Source organism: Thermobia domestica, chromosome 3, assembly GCF_964235325.1.
Source record: "Thermobia domestica chromosome 3, izTheDome1.hap1.1, whole genome shotgun sequence".
NCBI lineage: Eukaryota > Metazoa > Arthropoda > Insecta > Zygentoma > Lepismatidae > Thermobia > Thermobia domestica.
Window position 1 is genome coordinate 88651671 of NC_137456.1, and position 24723 is coordinate 88676393.

General features: G+C 34.7%; 1 protein-coding gene across 2 annotated transcripts in view; it reads left to right on the forward strand.

Moving 5' to 3' along the window:
* Nucleotides 1-24723, forward strand: part of Eip63F-1 (Ecdysone-induced protein 63F 1) — a 373190-nt gene that overhangs the window by 238822 nt on the left and 109645 nt on the right. The window contains exon 1 of one of the 2 annotated variants that reach the window (XM_081751263.1): nucleotides 6517-6722. The exons of the other annotated variant lie outside the window; for it this stretch is intronic. Coding sequence (XP_081607389.1) covers nucleotides 6713-6722 — 10 coding nt within the window. The 5' untranslated portion in view covers nucleotides 6517-6712. Of the gene's footprint in view, nucleotides 1-6516; nucleotides 6723-24723 lie in introns of those variants that run through there. 2 annotated transcript variants of the gene reach the window in all.

Sequence of the window (24723 nt, forward strand, 5' to 3'; positions counted from 1 at the left end):
TTTATTTTACTTATTATAAAAATTGTACACAATAAAGTGCATTAAATTAACATTACACGGTGATACGAGTCTATTAATATGCCTCATCAAAGGAAATTCCTTTCTACCTATGCGTTCTATGTCTGGGTAGGCTGGTATGTTTTATCCTATATCAGTGGTCCTCAAACTTGTTGTTACCGCGATCCACATTAAATATGAAAAAGTACTTTGTGACCCACCTACTTTCATGGTGGTATTTCAAACCAATTAAATTTTGTAAATCATATTTCTATTTTTTTCATATAAAGGTAACACAGAGCTAACACTATTTTCAAGGCAATGCCCTACCCCGTTACAGATTTTGACTCAGTCATTCTCTTTCCATCTTAACCCAGCATCTCTACTGACTGTACAGCAGGGCAGGGTTCTGACTGCCACTCCACTTACTCTTCACTCCATTAACCACTTACTCTCACTGCATTAACAAACGCTTTCAATTTTCATTTCCTGAAAGGCGCTTACTTTACGACATATGTTTCTGCATCAAAATAAAATTTTAACAATTAAAAGGAAAAACTTCTCGCGACCCACCAATGGGTCGCGACCCACACTTTGAGAAATACTGTCCTATATGGTTTTCATTTGTACGTACGTACAGCACGTCAAAAGAAATATTAAATTTTACAAAAGCTCCAAGAATGTTCGGCTGAATGTCACTTGGAAAATAAATGAAACTGACTACAAATTAATGATCGGGGGTACCTACGGAATATCATTATGTTCTTTGTTTTGTTTGAAGATAATATAAAACCTCAATTTTCTATGGGTAATGTGAAATCTCATTTTCGTTTGTTTTTAAATATTTTCATTTCTTTTAATTTTAATTTTAATCACCTCAACACTTTAGATTATTTTATTACAAATTATTATAACTTGTAATGTTAGTAAAAACGTAAATCCAGTCTTTTATGCAAATTTCAGTGTAAAGAAGTAAAATGTTAAGTTAATATCACAGGTAATAAATCAAAAGTAAACTAAAGATTAATAACCTTAAATCGATGTTAGAATTTACAGCTGAAATTTAGTATTTTTGAAACCTTTCGCATTTTTGTTGCACAGATCAATTCCGAATTATGTTTAGTAAAACGTATTTGTTTCATACTCATTTAATCAGAAATTCAGTGTCCATGTGGCAAAATATATATAAATGATTATTTTGCCATTTCTCCGAAAATGTAAATAGGTAAATTTACATGTTAGAATATTATATTTTTAAAAATATCTTTAGTGTTTAAATGAAACAGAAGAAGAAGAGAAAATTTAAACCCTGAATATATATTTGTGTGTGTGTGTGGCAGAATTTAGTCGGAAAAGTTTTACTATTATTGCGTGTTTCTTTTGAATTGCTGAACAAAAAACACGAAATTTGACAACCGTCCGTCCTGCTGGTCTTGTAAGTACTGCGTCCTTCTTTGGAGCAAGTGATTCCGGATTCGATTCCTTGGTGGGTAAACAATAAAGTTTTAGTCTATCTTAAGCTGTAGGCCCTGTTTCTAGGTCTACATCTCATGTAGCTGCGATGCTGAAAAGGGACCCTAAACTTCTATAAACAGACAAACGAAGCTTAGTGTGAACCTGTTTTTGCTATACAAGATATAAATATCTTATTTATATGTACGAATTCAATCGTGGTGACACAAAAAGAGTAGGATACATTAGCAACACCAACTCCAAAACTGCTTCCTAGATCGTGTTGACTACTTACCACTATGACTGAATACTATGAATTGCAAAATGTTTTTATCATAATTTTATTATTCTGTCTCGGAGGGCAGATAACATGAATCTAACCTTCGAGTTACCAGATTCAATATAAATGAAATGAAATCTTTCAGTTTTACTTCCCACATTTACGCCGGCTAGGCCAAAGGGGACGGTGATGATTAGAGATGAATGCAATATTAGAATGAATAAAGTGGAAGGAAAAGGGAGAACTCCGAAAAAACCCACGAACACGATGTTTGTCCACCACAAGGCCTACGTGACGCGAGCTGGGATCGAACCAGGGATCCTACGCACCAGAGTTGAACACTCTACCACTGAGCAACCGAGGCCCCTTTAATATGAAATGGCCGAAGGGCTGGGCAGACAGCGCGATTTATGCAGTAATACGCTATGACATTTAGTATAAAATGATCTTACAGGGTAACGCACGAAATGATCCACCATTTTTTTGTTATATATATATATATATATATATATATATATATATATATATATATATATATATATATATATATATATATATATATATATATATATATATATATATATATATATAGTTTCAAGGGGACAAGAAATCGCAATGTACACTTTTACTGCAGTAGCAGTACAGTTTGGAGAAACAGTTGAAGAAGAAATTGACACCTAACTCACCCTGTCGCCGCTAGAGGGCTAGTTTTCAAGATGGCTGACAAGAACAGGGTGACCACAGAGCAGCGCTCAACAATCGTGCTTTTGTTCCATGAATCAAAAAGTGTTATTGTTGTTCAAAGACGGTTTCGAGAGAGATTTAATACCCGATGGGCTCCCTCCAACAAACCCATTCAGAGACTGTATGAAAACTTTCAGAGGGAAGGAACAATATTAAAGCCAAAGCGTCCTCGACAGAAGCCTGTGTGTTCGCCTCAGAATATTGAAGCTGTTAGAGTTGCAATGCAAAGGAGTCCCGGGAAGTCAACAAGAAAAGCAACAGTGCCACTTGGCATATCAAGACTTCGGTTCAACGAATTCTGAAGAGTGACCTCCATTTTTATCCATACAAGATGACAGTTGTGCAACGACTCACAAATGATCACAAGCAGCAGAGATTAGTGTTCGCGCAATGGGCAGACGGTAAGCAACGAACCCTTCACAACGTTTGGTTTTTTGACGAGGCGCATTTCCATTTGGACGGAGTGATCAAAAACAAAATGTGCGTTTTTGGGCCAATGAAAATCCACGGTTGATTCATGAAAAACAACACCACGCTCCCAGGATTACAGTGTGGGTTGCAATTTCCAACCATGGACTGATTGGACCATTCTTCTTCGAAGAAACAGTAAACAGTGAGCTGTACTTGACTATGCTCCGGAATAACTTTGTCCCGCAGTTACTTGCTACTGCTTTGCCCATCAACACGCAGTGGTTCATGCAAGATGGAGCCAAACCGCACACTGCGGATGTTGTCTTGGATTTCTTACACGAAATTTTTCATATGCCCGTTATTTCTGATCGGTTTCCAGACCGGTTTCATGCTGGACAATTTTGGCCACCTCATAGTCCTGATCTTAACCCATGTGATTACTTTCTGTGGGGGTATTTGAAGGGAAAGATTTTTCCGAAACATTCCAACAATTTGGTAGAGCTCAGACGACTTCTTGTTCAGGCTTGCAGTGAAATTGATGAAAACATGTGTTGTCGAGTAGTGAATAACCTCAGTGTTCGATTAAATGCAGTTCAGATCAACAATGGCGGCCACATTGAACATGTTTTGAATTAGAACATTTCTCCACAGTACACTCTTTCTTGTGACGTGCATTTCTTTCTGTTCTGATTCTGAATAAAGTTTTTATTTAAAAAAAGAAAATGGTGGGCCATTTCGTGCGCCACCCTGTACAATTCATTTTGCTCAAAATTTTCGATGCTTTAGCATTTGATATCTTAAGAACTTAAACTCGCAGCACAATGAGAATATGAATTATCATTTATATTTATCCTAAATCACTTTATGCTTTTCATTAAAAGGCTTGATGGCCTGGATCACAAGATAAATGTGTGTCCGACAGCGTAATGACCCGAATAAACTTGGTTTGAAGATCACGTAAAGTATATCTTAACTATTAATATTTTACAAGCAACCATATATAATAGAAAGTACAGAAAATAAATAATCAATATTTAATTTATTAAGGATCACGTAAATAGGACTGAGAAGATTGCAATGTTAGTAAATTTGAACACAAGCACAACGATAATTCTTCAACGAAAGCAAATTTTAGAATTTTATCTCTTGTAATAGATAGGTCGAGTGATCATTTCAGCCGAGTTTGTTAATGCAGTCAATCATTTAATATCTTCACATGTAATAAGATTACTCACCTATGTCCGTTCGATAACTCTTGAAGGAGAGCTATTTTTAATGCCTCTTTTGCAAAAGATAAATAGAGCAGTTATCTCAACCGAATTCGTTAATGAAACCAATTTATCTTCACCGGCCACGGGCAAAGTTGACTTTAACGGTGGATATCCATGTCCCATTCATTCATAAATGTACATTTTGCGTGATTCTCTTTACTGTCTTTTGCATAATTTATCTTCTACTTTCTTTCATTTAGATTCATAACAAAATCAAATCATCTGAAATCGTTCTACTAGCGTACTACGGTTATATCCTGCAAGGATGGTAAATACATAAGTACATGCAATGAAGAGATTGAGATGAAGAAATTGATAACTAGCCATAAGAAAACCTTGAACATGACATTTTCTACAACAATCTCATCTGGCGTGGTATTGTATCCGGAACAACTGGATCCAGAAATCACTGTTCTATCATTGAACTACCAATCTTCTCATTTGTTGGTTGAAATTCCATCGTAACGATCAGATCCGGATTAAAGGGGTCTTAGGGGGCTGTAGATCCAGCCTGCACGTTGATCAAAATCTCCACTGGCTGTCTAAAAAGAATCATACAAGATAGAATCACCATCATAAGATAAAATATTGCCAAAAAATATGAAACGAATTTCTTCTTTTGTAACATCTACCGTCTTAATAAATTAGCATAAATCAATTTTAAAAAAGAAGATCGAATATAATGGATGAGAATCGTAATTCATATTTTCTCGTTGAATAGAAGTGTTCTGCAGTCTCATGTAATTATACAAGGATATCGTAGAATATCCAGTCTCAATCTGGCAGAAAAATTAAGGCACTGCATAGATGCACAATAGATTATGTTTCTTTTATGTTAACAAGTTCCGTCTGTTTATAAACTCTGTATGCGTGGAGTCGCGTACAATTTTTGACCACAATAATAAGCGGTTTACTTCAAACACATTTGTGCGGTAACCAGTTCTCTTGACTTCCAGGAAGTGATAGAGGACTTCGCTAGGACAAAAACTAGGATAATAAATTTTTGAGGTACTCATTTTTTTATTTATTACATTTATATAATAGGGTAAATTTGTAATTTTATTAGGGTTGCCATAATTTTTTTTTTTTATCCAAAATTCAGTGGTAGAGCGTTCACCTCCGATGCTGGGGGTCCCTGGTTCGACCCCAGCTCGCGCCGTGTGGACTTTGTGGTGGACAAACACCGTGTTCGTGGGTTTTCTCGGGGTTCTCCCGTTTATTCCCACTTTCTTCATTCCACCATTTCACTCATCTCTCATCATCACCATCTCCTTTAGCCTAACCGGCATAACCGTGGGACGTAAAACTTAAAGATTTTTTTAAAATCCAAAATACGGACAAGCTTTAAAAATGACGACCCATCGAAGATACTATGCCCAAACACAAAATAAATATTTTGAAATTTCTAACCTAAAAATAATCTCTTTAGGTTATCACACAATTGTTTATTGTAATATTTAAAACACTATTGAAAACTAACATGTTTTATGTTTTTTTCATTAACACTAAATAATAAATCATGCCATTAGATTACTATATTAAATTTGACCAAAAGAACTCTGGAATGGAAAAAATGAGACTTTTTTTATTATTATTAAAAACGTAACCTCCTTTATTAATAGTAAACAAAATATAAGTTATGATATACGATGAAAACACAATTCTTTTACATTAATTTAGTAGCTTCGGTGTTTGCTTTTATCACACCAATTTTCCGGCAGCTCCAACAACTCTTAAATATGGACATTTTCCTATTTCATGCTTTGTACGATACGGACACGGACCCAAAAATACAAACAGTCCGTACAAAATACGGACATATGGCAACCCTATCTTTTATGCATTTGGAAAGTTCCATTAGGTAATATCATCATCTAATACATTGCATGATTCATGTAGAACTGCGTGTATTTCCATAACTTTCCTACTGTACTTTCACAGAAATGTATTAGGCGGTCCTCCAGATGGGTTAGTTAATCTGACCCTGGTAATTCTCGCGGTGCGCATTTCTAATTCCAATAACTACACCTTGATGAAAGATTTTATAAATATAATGAATATATTATTATATTTTTCATGTTGTAATTTGTAATATTAGTTCAAGTAATTACTGAGCATCTCAAAGATCTCAAATTCTATGCCTCAAAGAAAAACAGAAAAAATGTGGACATCTGGAAGACTTCTTTTCAACAACCGAAATACCAAACTCAATTGGTTGCTAAGTGGAAGAGAAAACACCTAATAAGTGTGTTGTTGTGAATGATCACCGTCCTTGGGGCAAGTTAATACTTGTTGGCAAATGAATACTACTACATAAGGCGATTTACTTTCCGAAAAATGGTAGTTAAGTGGTTGTTCACGGGGCGGCGCTGAGCATCTTTTCTCAAGGCTGCCTTACCTATCGATCGGTCGTTCAGTGTGCGATGGTCATTCCAGCCGTCGAGACGATATCATCGCGCCGCTGAAACGAAAGTGAATTTACATACAAACACACAACCTGGGTGAACCGTCATCCCTCGATTCAACGCAATCCGCGCCTTGGCGCCAACATAAAAGAATGTTTGAAGGTAAGTGCGTACTGTACGTCACTTTTGGCGCTGCTTCAAATTTTATTTTTTTATATACAGTCCTTAAGCACACAAAAACGCTGTAGGAAGTGCTTCCTGGTTTAAACTCAAAGAAAATAACTTCATATTGCGTCGTTGGATACAGAAGGCGGTTACCTTCTCGCTGACATTTGTATAATTTCAATTTGAAATATGAAATCTGAAATACTAGCAAAAAGAAAGAAATTCGTCTTAATTTGAATGTACTTGGATACAAAATGTATTTCTCACAAAAGAATGAAGGAAAGCTTTTACGTTATCATTTTGATTATTATAGCTATCCGCTCCCTTTTTAGTCTTAATTGATTATTTTGATAAAGAATGGTTAATTTATAACTCATCCCAGGCTAAAACAAAATAAAGACCATAGTGGGAAACAGGCAAATTAAAACTAATATATAAATAAACTTACACCAATAATAATTTAAGAACTTACCATCATTGCTCAATTTAAAAAAAAAATGCTTAATGTACATTAGAAGAACAAGCATTGCTTTCAATTGGAAATGAGATTTACCATTTAAAAATAATTAACGAATAGAATTGAGAAAAAGACGAATAAATCATACATTTTTCCTGTTCTATTTATGAGCCGGATCAAACGTACTCGCGGGCCGCCATTTGACCATCCCTGAGTTAGATCACTCCGAAGACTGGTTAATCTGAATAAAATAGAGATAAATTTACACTAAAGCAGCACCAACTGAAGTTTATATATGCAATAACATGCCTCATTATGGAATTTTCATCAAATAATGCATTCGACACAATGTCTATATCTTCCATATATATAGGCCATTTTTAATTAAATACTAACGCTCAATTTTACTAATTAACACGATTGTGTTTTGTTTGAGAGCATGCAAAATTTACTATTTTTTTTAAAAAAAAAATAAAATCCAGATTCAAATGTAACAAGAATGCAAAGAAAACAAAAAAAAAACTATTTTATGCATTAATTCAGTGTTACCCATAATTTTTCAGTTAACTAAACCGTGCCCCAAATTAGAATATAAACGTACCAAAAATATATAATAAATAAATACTTATAAAAGTATTTTAACACTTATATACATGAAGGATACGTCCATGATTCATAAATGAAACATTTTAATTCCTCGAACAATTTATGAAAAGGCCGTGAAGTATGTTCGTGTTTCCAGAATATAAACTCAAAATCAGTGAACGTATAGTCAAGATCGGAGACAACATACCTTAAGAATCATTTAAGAGAAACTTTCCAAATATTTTCTGGCGTCCTATACAATCAGCCAAGGCGCATCGGAACACCCTGTACATAATATGGTACAAATAAAGTAATCCACCTCATAATCTGAGGGTTTGTCTCAGTTTCCCACTCTTCACAAAAAAGTCTCACATTTCATAAAAATTTGATATAAAAATTTGAACACATTGAGTAGAGCTGCCGTATAAATGAAGATCAAGTAACGATTGGACAAATTTCGATATTTTCCTTGTATATCAATGTTATGTAGTCCACAAGCTATTCGAATTAAGAGGTAATGAACTCCGACCAAGAAAGCCAGGAATAAGGTTGGTGAGAAGAGATGTTCTAAGCATACATCACTAAACTTATAGTCGTCAGGTAGTTCCTCGTAGGAATACAATTTTAAGAATCACTATTAAAAGAACTTCTCTCCTCAGTGACGTTGATCTAATGCTTTAAATCGTTGACAAAAATTATTCATTAATTTGCTTAACAATTTGATGGTGCACATGCTGTTGTTGTATATTTGACTGTTTTCTTACGAATTCAGCAATAGTGCTTTCATACTGAGGAGATTACAGAGATCTGAGAGTTATGAAGATCACTGATGTGCATAAGGAAGGTTACCGAGTTTCAACCCACCTCTCTACAAGATATTACTTAAAAATAAAAAAAAATTACCATATTAAAATATGAATACAAAAGTCACGCATATCCTGGACTGCGAACACTTCGTGAAGCCTTTAGTGCTGAAAACATAATAAAAAAGCACATACTTTTGGAAAGGACAGAGAAACAATGATGATTGATATGCTTCTAAACATGTTTGCAATTTTAATTTAAATGACTGATTTTAAGAAGGTTGAACAACATGCACAACGAGACGAACTTGTGTTCCTTGTTCCTCCAAAATTAGGTACCGTATTAACTGATTTATATGCTGGTTGTAAATAGCTCTTTTCCCTCATAATACTACGGCACAGTTGGAAGAGCAAAATATAATAGGTCTACTAATAAATAGCATGTGAATTCGACATTGTGACAACTTCATTTTATGAGATGAGTTTAATCCTGGTATTAATTCAATTCTTGTGTAAGTGGGATTGTAAGTTTACCAATTTCGTAAGAACAAGAGCTCTGAAATTTTGTACAGCGGTGGACACTTCTAAATGGTACACCTTAGCCGTAAATCTCCATATGGCTGTACCATTTAGAAGTGTCCACCGCTGTACAATACAATACCCATGGCAATACAATACTTTCACACAATGGATGGGTCAAGTAATTTCGTCACTTCCATTCTAAAAGTGCAAAGATCTAAATTTAAGATTTTTGGTTTCAAACAATTTATCTTCTAGGTAAAGAAAGCATAATCCGGTGTATTTTACTCTATTTTCCCTTATTTGTCTTTAAACTAGCTCCTCTTTAAAGTTCCCTCTTTCAGAAACTTAAAAACAAAAATTGCAATAATTTCTTTCGTTATAGTATTTTTTAAGTCAATGCATAACCATTGTAAGTTCCATATGCAGCTCGCGACTTTGGCACCCAGAAGAAACAAATAAATAACAAATATTGGCGGAAATACGCCATGCTTAAACCTGTTCATTGGCGTATTCAGTGCACAAGGATATCAAGTTCAGTTTTTTGGTGATTTTAAGATCTCCATCTGAAGCTCTTTCAAAACTCCGAAGTTTCATGTTCTCATATTGTAAGTAACTCTTATAAGTAAATAATAATAATAATAATAATAATAATAATAATAATAATAATAATAATAATAATAATAATAATAATAATAATAATAATAATAATAATAACTTTTCCATTTACTTAAGTGTACCATACACAATTTATGTCTTTTCCTCACAACTCTGGCAACTGGACTTGATTCTTTTGTGCTCTGAATGTCCGAATTGTCGTTCCAGCTTATTGTTTTACTGAACAACTAGCTTTCGGCTAGCTGGGGACTTTGTCCCCAGATCCTTGCGTTCGCTCGGTGTATGACCTCTCACCTCTTATATCAGCCTTTAAAAAGTCTAAATATCGATATGACCAAATTGCAACCCCCCACTCTTTTTTTCAACCTACCTTTTTCTTCCATTGTAGGAAAAATATTTAAAAAAAGGGATGAAACATATCTTTTATTATTTTAAACGAAAATTCTAAATAGCAAATTTCATGTATCTAACCTTAAAGGATTTCGAGATGTAATATCCTGTTATAACAATTGTGGAAGAACATGAGAAAATCCATGTACATGGTGTTTGTCCACAACGAAGTCCACTTGGTGCAAGCTGGAATCGAATCCCACGCACCAGAGGTGAGCGCTCTACCACTGAGCCACTGTTGTCCTTCAACATTTTGAGTTAAGATTAACTATACATAAATAAGCCTAACACGTAACCCAAACATACACTCAAATTGTCTTTTATCTTTCAATTGCCTTTGCCTTTACATTTCAATTCAAAAACGAAAAGGGAAGATTCTCATGAGTAAATAAATAATGTCAAATTATCTATGTATTTAGCTATTTATGATATTTCATAATAATAACCATATTCTGGATAGAATTTAGAATAATTACTTTTTGAATAAAGGATTATTTTTTTAGTTTAATCTCCCACAATTATGCGCCAAGGGTAAGGGAGACGGTGATGATGAAGTGACTGATAATGGCGGAATGACGAAAGTAAGTGGACACGGGAAAACCTCGAAAAAACTCACACGGTGTTTGTCCATCACAAAGTCCACTTAGCAGGAACTGGGATCAAATCAGAAATCTTCACGCGCAGGAGGTGATCCTTCTACCACTGGGTCACAGGGCCTCAAGAAGAAAATTAATGTCTGAAAAAGAAGGGAGAAATAACGAAAAGTTTATGTTATCACACTTTATTGTATTGTTTAAAATTGTTTGTTTGTTTTTTCTCTTACTGTAAAATATTAGAAATAATGTGATACCCTGTTACTAACGGCACGTGTACATAGCTAATGCAATGGTGGCTCTTGAAGAAAGTATGGCCACATACAAAGGGAAGAAATCTTACCTCTTGTACTAGTTCTTATATGTACTAATATGGCTGCCTTGAAGAACTGTCATAAACTTAACCAATCTTGCTTGTTTATACCTAGATAATTTGATAACTATCTTGGTACAAGAATGAAAAGTTAAGAAATACCATAACGAAAATGGTAAAAATGTAAAATTTGAAAAGAATGTATATAGATCTTTATGAACGTTTATGATTGTACAGTGCTCTTGCAATATATTTAAATGTGAACGGAAACTTTAAACTCACGAGTAAAACTGCTAGAGAGTTCGTTGTTTGAGTAAAGGGAAAACTTTTTTTATGTGGTTAAAACATCATATTACATAGGCTACCCCCACGCACACTATTTCAGCTCCTTTTAGTTTTAAAACCATTCGTAAAAACACACCACCTTTTCACTTCAGAGATGAGACAACTAGTGTACAGTTTCCTATTGCGGAAAAATAACGTAGTTCATTGATTTTTTAAAGCAAATCTCTACAAGTAGCATTGCATAAAGGAATACATACGTCATCGTTAGAGAAAAAAATAACAATAGATATACAAACTGCTAATTAACAGTATATTTGCTAGAAAAAAAGATTGAATGTTACGGAAATGAGAATGCTGCGTTGGATGTGTATGATAACAAGAAGACAGAGAGAGGAATGAATGGACATATAAATGAATGTTTGTTAATGGAAACAACCAGGGTTATAAAGTTATCTAAGAAGATTAAAAAAGAAGACTGAAATTGTATGGCCATCTAATGGGAACAACAAATATATGGGCAGAAGTGTAATGGTAATGAAAGTGGATTGGAAGTTGGGTAGAGGAAGACCAAGAAGGGAATGGGTGGATATGGTTAAGAATGACTTCAGGAAGAAAGGTCTAACAAGGAAAGAATTCCGGGATAAGGCTTTATAAAGAATACTTATCGAAGACGTCGACCCCCACGTAAGTGGAACAGGCGGAGAGAAAGAAAGACAGTACATAAGTAAATATTTTTTCCAGCAGTAGAAAAATTTCAGTTGCTATTGGCAACGAACTGACACATTTTAGCGCCACAATAGTTTGTTTTCTTCGAGTTTCTCGAAAATTACACATGAGAATTTATCCTCAGCGATCTCATTTTGTTTAGCTTGATATCTATAGACTGATTTATGTCTTATATTTGGACAATATTTTGATTAAGCAGAAATCGAAATTTAAGATTAAATAATAATTCTAGAATATATTTCATTAACCATAATGTGTATTACCGTGTTGCTAATGTCATAACAAATAGCTCAGTGAATGCATATTTCAAGATCAGTTTTATCTCGATAAGTAGCTTAGTAATTTCACAGCACACATTAATAAATTTACAAATTAATTGGTTCTTCTCTGTTTTCTTGGTAACTACACATGAAGTTTTACAGCCACGCGTATAATTTTGTTTAGATCAATATCATGGGACATTTTCGTTAAACTTTAATATACTATTGTAAAATTAAAATTGTTTTGTGAAAAGTTCACTGTAAGTCTAGACCCCAAATTAGATGCGCTTTAACTTGGGAACCAAAATAGTATATACCATAATATTTCATACATTTTATAGCAGGTCAACTATGCTAAGCTTGATCCGGATAGGATGACTTCGGTTGAAATCGTAACAATCGAACTTCAAATTCGATAGCCCATAACTCAGGAAGTAAAGCCTGCATAACATAATATTCCATATCCTTTTATAATAGGTCAAGTTTTACCACCATGTCCAGTGTGGTCCAGATCGAATGAAATCGGTTGTACTTGTACTATATATTTGAGTGGCACAGGCAAATATAATGGTATGTCACATTTTCTAACTGACAGTTAACTGAAAAAGGAGATTGACCATTCCCATGCAATTAAATGCAATTAAACAATCTTCTCCTGCCATCTGGAAGTACATTTTCGAAATTAAACTAACTCTTGGGGCCGTAGTTTGTCAGTGGTAGAGCACTCACCTCTGGGTTCATAGGGTCCTTGGTTCGATCCCAACTCTCGCCATGTACTCTTTGTGCTGGACAAACACCGTGTGCGTGGGTTTTCTCCAGGTTCTCCCGTTTCATCTCACTTTCTTCATTTCACCATTTCATTCATGTCTCATCATCACCCCTTCTTTAGCCTAGCCAGCATAAGCTTGGGACGTAAAACTTTAAAGATTTTGTTTCATTTCATTTCTTTCTATGGTTCGCACTTCATCCCATCAACTCAATTTCACCGGAAGTGGCACTATATGTAGTGTCATATGTATATATAACGCAACTTCGGTTAAATTTTTCCGCTGTGGACATTATAGTATATATAGGTGCTTGATTTTTTACGGCAAACTCAATGAAGAACGAAATTTTCTCTACGTATTTTTTGTAGTAGGTGAAATGTACCACTTTGTAAATTAGCACATTTTTCTTTCTAAGTTAAGTTGATCTTTAACCTTGCTCAGGTCGTCATCTAAACTCAATTTGGCCTTATCATGATGGGGACAAAATAATAGCCTAGCTGCTGACGCCTCCATAAGGCCTCAGTCAATCATTAAAGATTAGAACATCATAATTTATTTAAATATGTAGTCTTTGATACTGGGAAGCTACAAACTAATTCACTAAATAGTAATTTCTAAATATTAAATTCTACATTAATATTTCCATACAAGAAAAGGTCAAGTTCGAAAATGAGACACATATTAATCTATATGTCTCATCGAGTTGAATAAAGTAGCAATCCTTGAGGACAGTTGCTCGAAAAATCCGAACAAAGAAAAAAGTAAATTTTTATTGCTCTCAAAAAAGTATGCTAACACAAACGGGTTGAGAAACATTATACAGGTATATTGGTAGATGAGGATATGGGTGAGTGTGACGTTTCCGATTGAGAGTGAAAGTGTGTGTGAGGGTGAGGGATCAACAATAGTTGAGTGTGAGGACGAGTGAGTGTGTGAATGAGTTGGTTGAGTGTTACTATGAGTGAATGTGAGTGTGGGGAGTTGATTGAGGATGAGTGTGAATGAGGGTTAGGAAAAATGCCCATCTCTGAATATTAGCCACAACATACCACAACATACATTATGAACACAAGAAGTTGATTGGTATAATAAATGGTTAATGAGATGTATACACGACACCAAAAGTGCATTACCACCTGCAACTCTCCCTTTCCTGCAATAGTAGGCAACCAAAAAGCAGAGTCGTTGAAGTGGTTGAGAATTAGAAAGGCGTTGGACCAATCCTCAATTTTGTTACAAATATAGCAGTGTGGCAAACTGCAAATAAGAGAAAAAAATAACTTATTAAGAATGACGATCCTATTATCGTGAGAGCAATGGATGACATAAAAAGTTACAAAATGATCTTACTTAAGCAGTTCAAACAAGATGAATGGTAAAAAATAGATATCAGAGGAAAGAAGTTTCTCTCCTTTTCCAAAAAAAATCTTAAAAACGTTACATAATGTAAAGCTTAATATGAAAGCCTAACAGACAAAAACAAACATCCACACGAGACGATAAGAGAGACAAACACAAACTAAGGGATGCCAGTGGCGTAGCAGATTTGTGGACCTCACATGCAAAATAAAGAGATGTAAACCCAATTGTTATAATAATAATAATACGAATATATAGATTATGCTTGATTATTATTATTAAAAAACTCGTTTACTTTTCAAAATTTCTGACTCTGCCTAAGAACGTGTCTGCATAATGCGCTCATATGTTCACTTTTTGTCAATGAGCGGTCCCAAAGGCCAAAAGGAACGGAAATCTCCGAGAGAGAGGAACAAAAAAACTTTCTTAACATAAATTCTAGGTCAAAGTTCGAAGCATTGCTTTTGACAGGTGCTCTTTCGTTTCTCTTTTTTCGGAAAGAGGAAAATTCTGGTGGCTAAGAAGTTACAGTATATACCTAAGTAATACTGTAAAATTTGCAAGTGGACTTATTTACATTGCAATTTTTGGTCATAAAGAAATTGTCATTAGAAGACACTATTGTAAAAATTAAGTTTTATTTCTTCATCCTTCGCAAGTCTTAGGGGCCCTCTGTACATCACCCCCGAATATCAATATCGAAAATTTAGGATGTTGATATATCGATGCCAATATATTTGTGATATCAAATGTTGATGTAAATATCAATATCGACGATATCGAGATATCGCACAGACCTAGATGCGAGAAATGATGTAATAATAATAATAATAATAATAATAATAATAATAATAATAATAATAATAATAATAATAATAATACGAATATCCAGATCATGCTTAAAACATTCATTAAGTCACTTTCAAAATGAATACGAAACTTGGTGGTCAAATAACAAACATACTGAACTTCCAGTAGAACTGTAGATCTCCGCGACACCTTTAGAATATTGTCAAACGTTTAACACACGCTTCATTTCAGCGTGCTTCGGTTGCAAGTTCGGTAGTGTTCATTGGACATACTGATCCAAAATACGTTCTAATGTGAGTAATCTAGGGGGGTAGATTCATAAAAATTGTTACGTGAAGCAATGAAGTAGGCCACTAGATGGTAATATTATGTATTTATACTTCTTCCTTATATGGGGTTAGCAGGGAGGAGGCAAAGTTAGCCAATTTTTGAAGTTTAAGTTTTTTGACGTAAATTACATTTATTTTTACAACAAACATCAATAGCTCAGTTCTTAATTAAGCTAGAAAGATGATTTGGTACCAAAGTATTTTTGAGGGATGAAGCTTTCCGTCAGTTGCATTTTATGTATATAGGGGGTACGTATGTACGGCCGAGAGAGGGAGGATGAAGTTTATTTTTAATTTTTCAATTTTTTTTTATCAGGTTTTGGTAGGTATTCCTTCCTCCTTTGTGGTACATCCATAAAAATTGGTATGTGAAGCAATGAAGTAGTCCCCTACATGATAGTAACCTGTATGTGTACTTGTTGTTTATATGGGAAGAGGGGGTCAAATTTGGTTAATTTACATTTATTTTCAGGACGGTCCCATATAACACAAGATATATTTCACTGAAGTGGTCTAGAAGCATAATTCTTGTTCGTATACATGATGTGTGCAGCAAAAATGATTTGCATATGGACGTGGTACTATAGTGGGGGAGGGGGGAAATGTCTAATTTAATGAATGTTTTTCTGCGCATATTTTTTAAAAAATATTTCCTACATAAAACGAATTCATTACGCAATTTTCAGCAATGGCTACCATTTCTTATAAGATTGTCACAAGTATGTGGCCTACACATTAGCATCATTTTGTCAGCGTAGGGTGACTGCAAGGGTTGCTAGGGTCCCGCAAAGTCAATATTTCAATATTTTTAATCATTTTTATGTCTGTTCTTTATCTACGAATACGGCGGGAATTTCACGAATGTTACCTCGTTGGAATTTGTGGTCTATAAGCTTTCCAATGGTGTATAACTCATGACTCTGTGATAATTAGGGGGGTCACCAGAGCCCCGAACGTGAGAGTCTACCATTTTGTTAAAATTCCTGGTGGTTGTCTAGAGTTAATTGTGTTGTTATGCCGTAGACACTAATCATTATTAGCTACCCATGTTGCAGATAGAGATGTATCTTGAAAACTGTTTAGTTAAAATGTAATTTGCTCCTTGTAGGCTAATCACTGCTCTTTTCTATGAGTTGTATTGTATTTGTCAGAGCATTTCTTCTAGCTTATGATGTGAGAACTGTTCATTATTATGGAAATGATAGTGATCAAAAAATACCCAAGTTTTGAATTTGTGAATTTGGATCTTAGAATAGTCTATAGTGTGTTTAACCTCCGTTATTCTTGGAAATTAAGAAATGTTCAAATACATCACTTGAATTTCTGTTGGTTTAGTTATACGCACACTGATGTGCATAATTTCGTTCAGTAATTGCTGTTATAATAAGAATATAACTCTGCTTGCATTTACTTCATACGCAAATCCTGCGGAGGATGGGTTGTTTGTTAGAAAATTAAATTAGCTTCTTCAATCTGATATTTTAGTTGTTTTAAACATGTCCAACCAGCATCGAAAATAACACGTTTAAATATTTTGTTTAAAACGTTTAAAACAAACTGAATAAAACAACAGCCCTCGTTTTAAACATGTTTTAAACATTTTGTTTTAAACATATTAACCCTGCTTGGAGATCTACAGTTCTACTGGAAGTTGAGTATTTTATTTGACCACCAAGTTTCGTATTCATTTTGAAAGTGACTTAATAATGTTTCAAGCATCTTATATATATATATATATATATATATATATATATATATATATATATATATATATATATATATATATATATTATTGCATCATTTCTTGGATCTATGCCTGTGTCGTATGTCGATATATCGATATCGTCGATATTGATATTGACATATATAGACATTTGATATCGCAAATATGTCAACATCCTAAATTTTCGATCTCGACATTAGGGGAGTGAGGCATAGGGGGCCCATAAGACTTGCGAAGGATGAAGAAATAAAACTTAATTTTTACAATAATGTCTTCTAATGACAATTTCTTTATGACCACAAATTGCAATATAAATAAATCTACTTGCAAATTTGCAATATTATATACTGAAACTTTTTAGCCGCCAGAATTTTTCTGTTCCAGAAAACAAGAAGCAAAAAAGCAACTGTCAAGAGCAAGTGCTTCGAACTTTGACATAAAATTGATTATAAGAAAGCTTTTTGTTCTTCTCTCTCGGAGGTTTCCATCCCTTTTCGCCATTTATACCTCTCATTGACAAAAAGTTCACACATGACCATATAATCAGACATGCTCTTAGCCAGAATCAGAGATTTTGAAAAAGAAACGAGTTTTTAATAATAATAATTACTATTATTATTATTATTATTATTATTTTAACAATTGGGTTTTGAACTAGTGTCCCATATTTTTATCTTGCATGTGATAGCCGCAAGTCTACTACGCCACTAGTGTCCCTTATTCTGTGTTTGTCTTTCCGTTTATTTTTGTGCTGTTAGGCTTTTATATGAAGCCTTTACATTGTGTAACCATTTTCTTTTTTTGCGAGATTTCATTTGGAAAAATTGGGGGGCGCGGTGGCTCAGTGGTAGAGCGTTCACCTCTGGTGCTTGGGGTCCCGGGTTCGATCCCAGCCCCCGCCAAGTGAACTTTGTGGTGGACAAACACCGTGCTCGTGGGTTTTCTCGGGGTTCTCCCGTTTCCTCCCACATTCTTCATTCCACCATTTCACTCATCTTTCATCATCACCGTCTCCTTTAGCCTAACCGGCATAACCGTGGGACGTAAAACTTAAAGATTTCATTTCATTTTTTCATTTGGAAAAATTAGAAAAACTGCTTTTCTCTGATATGTATTTCTTATCATTCGTCTTGTTTGAACTGCTTAAGTAAGATCATTTTGTAACTTTTTATGTCATCCATTGCCCTCACGATAATAAGATCGTCATTCTTAATAATTTAATTTCTTCTCTTATTTGCAGTTTACCACACTGCTATATTTGTAACAAAATTGAGGTTTGGTCGAATGCCTTTCTAATTCTCAACCACTCCCAACGACTCTGTTTTTCGGTTGCCTACTATTGCAGGAAAGGGAGACTTGCAGGTTGTTATGCACTTTTGGAGTTGCCCATACAAGTGATAATCTATAAAAATTAACATAAATTCTTAAACTTTAACTTTAAATATTTTTGAAATTATTTTTGAGTAGTAACTATTACTCATAATTTTAGCACCATTCTTTGATTTCCTCAAACTTTCAGAAAATGCGAGAAAATTGGAACGAGAACTATGAACTCCCTTTGATTGTCAAATATTGAATGAGTATTGTGCATCGGTATCAAATCGAATATCAGTCTTTTGAAATTAAATAAAATAAAATCTTTCAGTTTTACGTCAACGATTATGCCGGCTAGGCTAAAGGAGACGATGATGATGAAAAATGAATGAAATGGTGGACTAAAAAAGTAGGAGGAAAGGGGGAACTCTGAGAAAACTTACTCACAACGGTGGTTGTCCACCACAAAGTTCACCTCGCGCATGCTGGGATCGAACCAGGGACCCCACACACCAGAGGTGGACGCTGTGCCACTGGGTCACCGCGATCCAATCAACAATCTTTTGTCTACCTCCTTATTATTAATAATATATTTATATTTATATTTATATGAGAATTTAGAATAAGGATTCCCTCTCATTCAGGTTGTTTCCATCTGAGTGATTAATTGGCCTGTGGGCGTGGGTGCTAATGGACGTGGATTGGAAGTGAGTCGTTAAATAAACTTCGCGTTGATATTCAATCGATCAGACCTTGCCAATTGGAGCGTGGCAAAATCGTTTCCGGAGACAGTTTTACGAGTGAATGTTTCTTTTCTTTCTCTCTGGTTTTCTAAAGAAATCCTTAACTCAGTGACATTCCTAAAATTTTTGTTACACACCAAGTTAAAACAAGTATTTGAATCCTAACTTTGATTAAGAAATCTAATCAAAATAATTTCAGTGTTTTTAAAATAGTGTTTTTAAAAAATATCCTTCTTCATTTCTGTACCCATCGTTACTTTAATTTAAGTGTCTTGCTAATCTTTGCTTAGCCATATGATTGGTAAACTACAGCCCGCAGACCAAATGCGCTCCCCTGAGTTTTATCTTGCCCGCGACATAATTGCTAATATGGCAAATGAATGCTTCCTCCTAACAGCAACAAAAAATGTTTATCCACACTGGCAGCTTATGAAAGAGATCTTTTTGTTACATGATTTTATACAAAAGCGTCCTTAGTGTTTTACAATATGAAATGAAAATGAAATGAAATTTTTTAGTTTAAAATCTCAGCATTATGTCCGTTAGTCTAAGGGAAATGATGAATAAAGCAAGTGAATGGTAATAGAAGAATTGGTGAAATGAGAAAATGTGAGGAAACGGAAGTACCCTAGAAAACCCGCGAGGAAGTGTTGTCCATCATAAACTTACTTGACCGGGGATCAAACGAGGAAAACCACGCACCATAGCTAAGCACTCTACCACTGAGCCACCGCGCCCCTTATTTTATAATATTGTTGGTTGCATATGACTAAACTGAAAATGATGAAGTGCCCATTTATATAGGTCTTTTAGTTGAATTAAATTAAACGTAATTTTTCTACATTTAAAAGAATAAAAACTGACTAACTGATCAATGCTTAGGACGAAATACTTAAACTACAAACTTGAAAATTAGACAGTACATAGGATTTGTAACGTTAAATCGATCTGGAAGGACGGAAATGAGCTTGCAATTATTATAATAAGATGTATATGAATCACTTAAGTTTAGAGAGTTGGAATTTGGTATTTAGACTGTTCATTTAAAATAGTTAAAACGTGTGATTCTGTGGCTTTTTATATTTGACAGAGAAAGAGATAGAAAAATGGTGGAGAACTAGTCGAGCTTGTGCCGCGCTGCCGTCTTCAATCGCTCTGTCCAGCAGAAGTTCGCCGATAATGCACGAAGTGAACTGCAAACAGCCACACGGTGACAGTATAAATGTAGTGTTCGGTAAACCTTATTCTAGCAGTTTGAAGAACGGGGAGTTCTATTATATAGTATGCATTGTTTGTATGCTCGTATATAGCGTGAACATCTATCATTCGATTCAACGGTAATTTGTAAACGTTTGTCTAGTATCTCTGTTTCACGATAACTTCCGTAACAATTGTTCGATTTGAATGACACTTGGTTAGAGGAATACGTCTTCCTCTAACCTTAGAGAATAAGCCGACTGTTTGGATTTGTTACAGAAAATACATACTGAATACCTGTAGAGTAGAGGAGAAATGTTAAAGGTATTCAATCTGCAGATGATATCCGATATGTGAAACGAAATTGACCAGAATAGCAGAAAACTTTAGCACTTAAATTAAAATAATGTTAAATAAACAAAAAAAGAAAGATAGAAAGAAAGAAATCTGTAGTAATTGGAACAAAGGAGACGTTTAAGCAGTACCATTACAATAGAAGGAAGTGTTATTAAATAATTTGCAAGTGTCCTGGACATGTCGTTTTCAACTGATTTATAGCACTTTCTTGAGTGTAGATAACTGGTTCTCAAACTTCTCGGTAAATGTATCTTAAAAGCTGGAAAACTGTTTTCCTGAATATACATATATGTACGAAGGACAAATAACAAACATTATAACAGTTGCAGCCAATGATCCCAATGATAACAATAAATGTATTCAACTTAGAATATTTAAGACTTCATTTTTTAAAGATAGTTAGGATACCTATATTTTTCTTTACTATCCGATATACATCTTTTTAAAATGCACTAAACTTACAACAAGTTGGAATTGTATCAATATATAAGCCTAACAGCGAAATTGTTATGAAACAGAAAACGAATGATAATAATAATACATTGCATTAGTCTGTAGTATATGATTCTATGTATAGTATGTGTATTGTCAATTTTAATTTTAGTCCAGTCATGATAAGGGTTGACCTTGAACAAATTGCAATAGAAATGAAACATGCGCCAACATGATGCTGAGCACATTCTAAGCAAACCTGAAAAAGTCCTTAAGAATATTCAATCTGGAAGGTCGTTAAATCCAATATAGCCGCCGTTGGTGGTCATTTACGACAGACATAATAACAAATCGAGTAATTATGTGACTTTGTAACAAAATCACAGACACAACATCCCTTATAAAAATGTTCACCATTATATGTCCTTTCGAATGAAGCATTCAACATACCTCTAATACTCAGGGTATCTAAAAAAAATCCCCTGATATAAGGTAACTATGTTATTATCAGAGTTACAACAAAATGTAAGAGGGGAAACCATCTCAAAATATGATGTTTTCAATCTAAAGTGGAGGAAATTTTTATATCAGACGAGCCGTTTGTGCTGTACACTCTTTATGTGCCCAATGTTAAATGAAAATGTAAGGATGCCATTTACCAGGAGGTGGATACATTTTGTAAGAGTATGATGAATGGAGGCATCTTTGATAGGGGAGCTGACCATCGACACGTTATCGTGAAAGACAGTAACTTCATTCACTTATGTTGTGGATCCTAGTAAATGTCAACGTTGCATTTTTATTTAACATTTGGCGTATAAAGAGTGTATAGCCCAAACGACTTCTCCGATTCAAAAAAGAAAAAATCTCTCACTTTAGATTGAGAACATCATATTTGGAGACGGTTTCCCATCTTACATTTTGTTGCAACTCTGATAATAAGAGTGTTACCCTATGTCAGGGGTCTTTTGAGACATCCTGTACTTTATTCATTATCTACACATAGTATGCCCTTTATGCTTCTTGTACGTGTAAATGTAACTCTGTTTCGGGTTATTGTTTTCAAATGGCTGAATGGTTGAATACTGAACTGTAACTAATGATTTTAGTTTTATTTATCTCAGAAAGAACGCCAAGGAATTCAGAAAGCGAGTGAATTATGTGCAGCTGCACTGACAGCCAAACCTGGAAAAAAGTACATCAAGAATACCAAAAGAAATATTTGTGAATTTCGGTCAAATCAAGAAGGATACGCAATCAAGAATACCGCCCGATAAGGAGACATCTGCAAGTATTCTGCGTTAAATTAGCTAGCATTTCATTTTGCTCTTAACTGTTTGTTTTGTTGTGAGCTTGATAGATATGGCGGTAAGTGGAAGATCAGTGTCTAAATTCCACTAAAGCTAATACTTTTCAAGAAACAATATTGAAATTATGTGAAGAACGCAAATGATGATTAGAGCATGACTGTAAAAAGTTGTAAGATTTGTTTGCAAAAGACACAGTGCACTGCACTGCTTGCAGTGTAAATTTTAGAATAGGAAAGGGGATTCCAGGAAATATGAGTAAGTAGATGTCATCAGGTGAATACGAACCGAAGAAAGAAAGTAGCCCCATGCAGTCTGAGAGCGGATACTTTCTTGAGTATTTAGGGATGAACGATGATATCAGGGAAGGAATCACTATAATTGAAATAAATGGTACAGTGGAGTTGTTACATTCAAAGAGACATCTGTTAGAATCCTTCAAGATTTTTATGATGAGAATATCAGAAAAAGTATTGTGGAGGAGCAGTTGAGATTAGTGCAAACTGCAGTAAGTTAATATAAGTGTGCAATAAAGTCTATGGAAACATCAAAATAGTACTATAGATACCTTTCCACTTACGGGTAAAATCTTGAAAGTGCTATGTCATATTTCCTGAGGTGTTAAGAGTATTAATAAAAGAGATCGCTACAGTTGCACACACCGAAACCAAAATCGCTTCCTTGGATCAGTGTATAATCCAGTTAGCTCGACCAAACTGATGCAAGCTTCACTACAGGTTGGTTTGGGCTTGCAGATGCACCACGTTTTTGGTTCTCGCTTTCTATTGGACACCCTGTACCGTCACGGGTATTGCATTTCATATTCTGAGGTGAAGTATCTGTTTCTAATGTTCTCCTCATAATAGTCCCAAGGATTCTAGCAGATGTCTCTTTGAAAGTAACATCTACTTTGCCATTTATTTCAGTTATAGTGATTCCTTCCGCAAATAATACCAATAGTTTAGCTTTCATGTATCTGACAAAGTACGTTTGCTCTTCTTTATAGCACAGCTCCTGATCCATAACCTTTAATAAATCACATATGGTAACCTGCTATCATCGTTCATTCCCAAATATTTAACTACTGGCAAGTATGCATCCTCTCTTTCAGGCCGCATGGGCCTGCCATTTTTCTTCGGTTCGTATTCATCCGATGAAATCTGCTTCCTCATCTTTCCTGGAATCTCCTTTCCTATTCTAAAATTTACACTGCAAGCAGTGCAATGCACTGTGTCTTTCGCAAACAAATCTCTGACATATCCAATACAACTTTTTACACTGACACACAATCATAGTCAACGTCTTGCGAATAAAGTCAGAAAAATAAACACACTGCTGAACAAGACTGCACTTATTTAATATAAAAACACATTTACACGTGACGTTTCGATCTTCTAGCCAAGATCCTCATCAGACGTACACTCTGATGAGGATCTTGGCTAGAAGATCGAAACGTCACGTGTAAATGTGTTTTTATATTAAATAAGTGCAGTCTTGTTCAGCAGTGTGTTTATTTTTCTAACTTTTTACAGTCATGCTCTAATCATCATTTGCGTTCTTCACATAATTTCAATATTGTTTCTTGAAAAGTATTAGCTTTAGTGGAATTTAGACACTGATCTTCCACTTACCGCCATATCTATCAAGCTCACAACAAAACAAACAGTTAAGAGCAAAATGAAATGCTAGCTAATTTAACGCAGAATACTTGCAGATGTCTCCTTATCGGGCGGTATTCTTGATTGCGTATCCTTCTTGATTTGACCGAAATTCACAAATATTTCTTTTGGTATTCTTGATGTACTTTTTCCAGGTTTGGCTGTCGGTGCAGCTGCACATAATTCACTCGCTTTCAGAATTCCTCGGCGTTCTTTCTGAGATAAATAAAACTAAAATCATCAGTTACAGTTCAATATTCAACCATTCAGCCATTTGAAAACAATAACCCGAAACAGAGTTACATTTACACGTACAAGAAGCATAAAGGGCATACTATGTGTAGATAATGAATAAAGTACAGGATGTCTCAAAAGACCCCTGACATAGGGTAACACTGTTATTATCAGAGTTGCTACAAAATGTAAGAAGGGAACCGTCTCCAAATATGATGT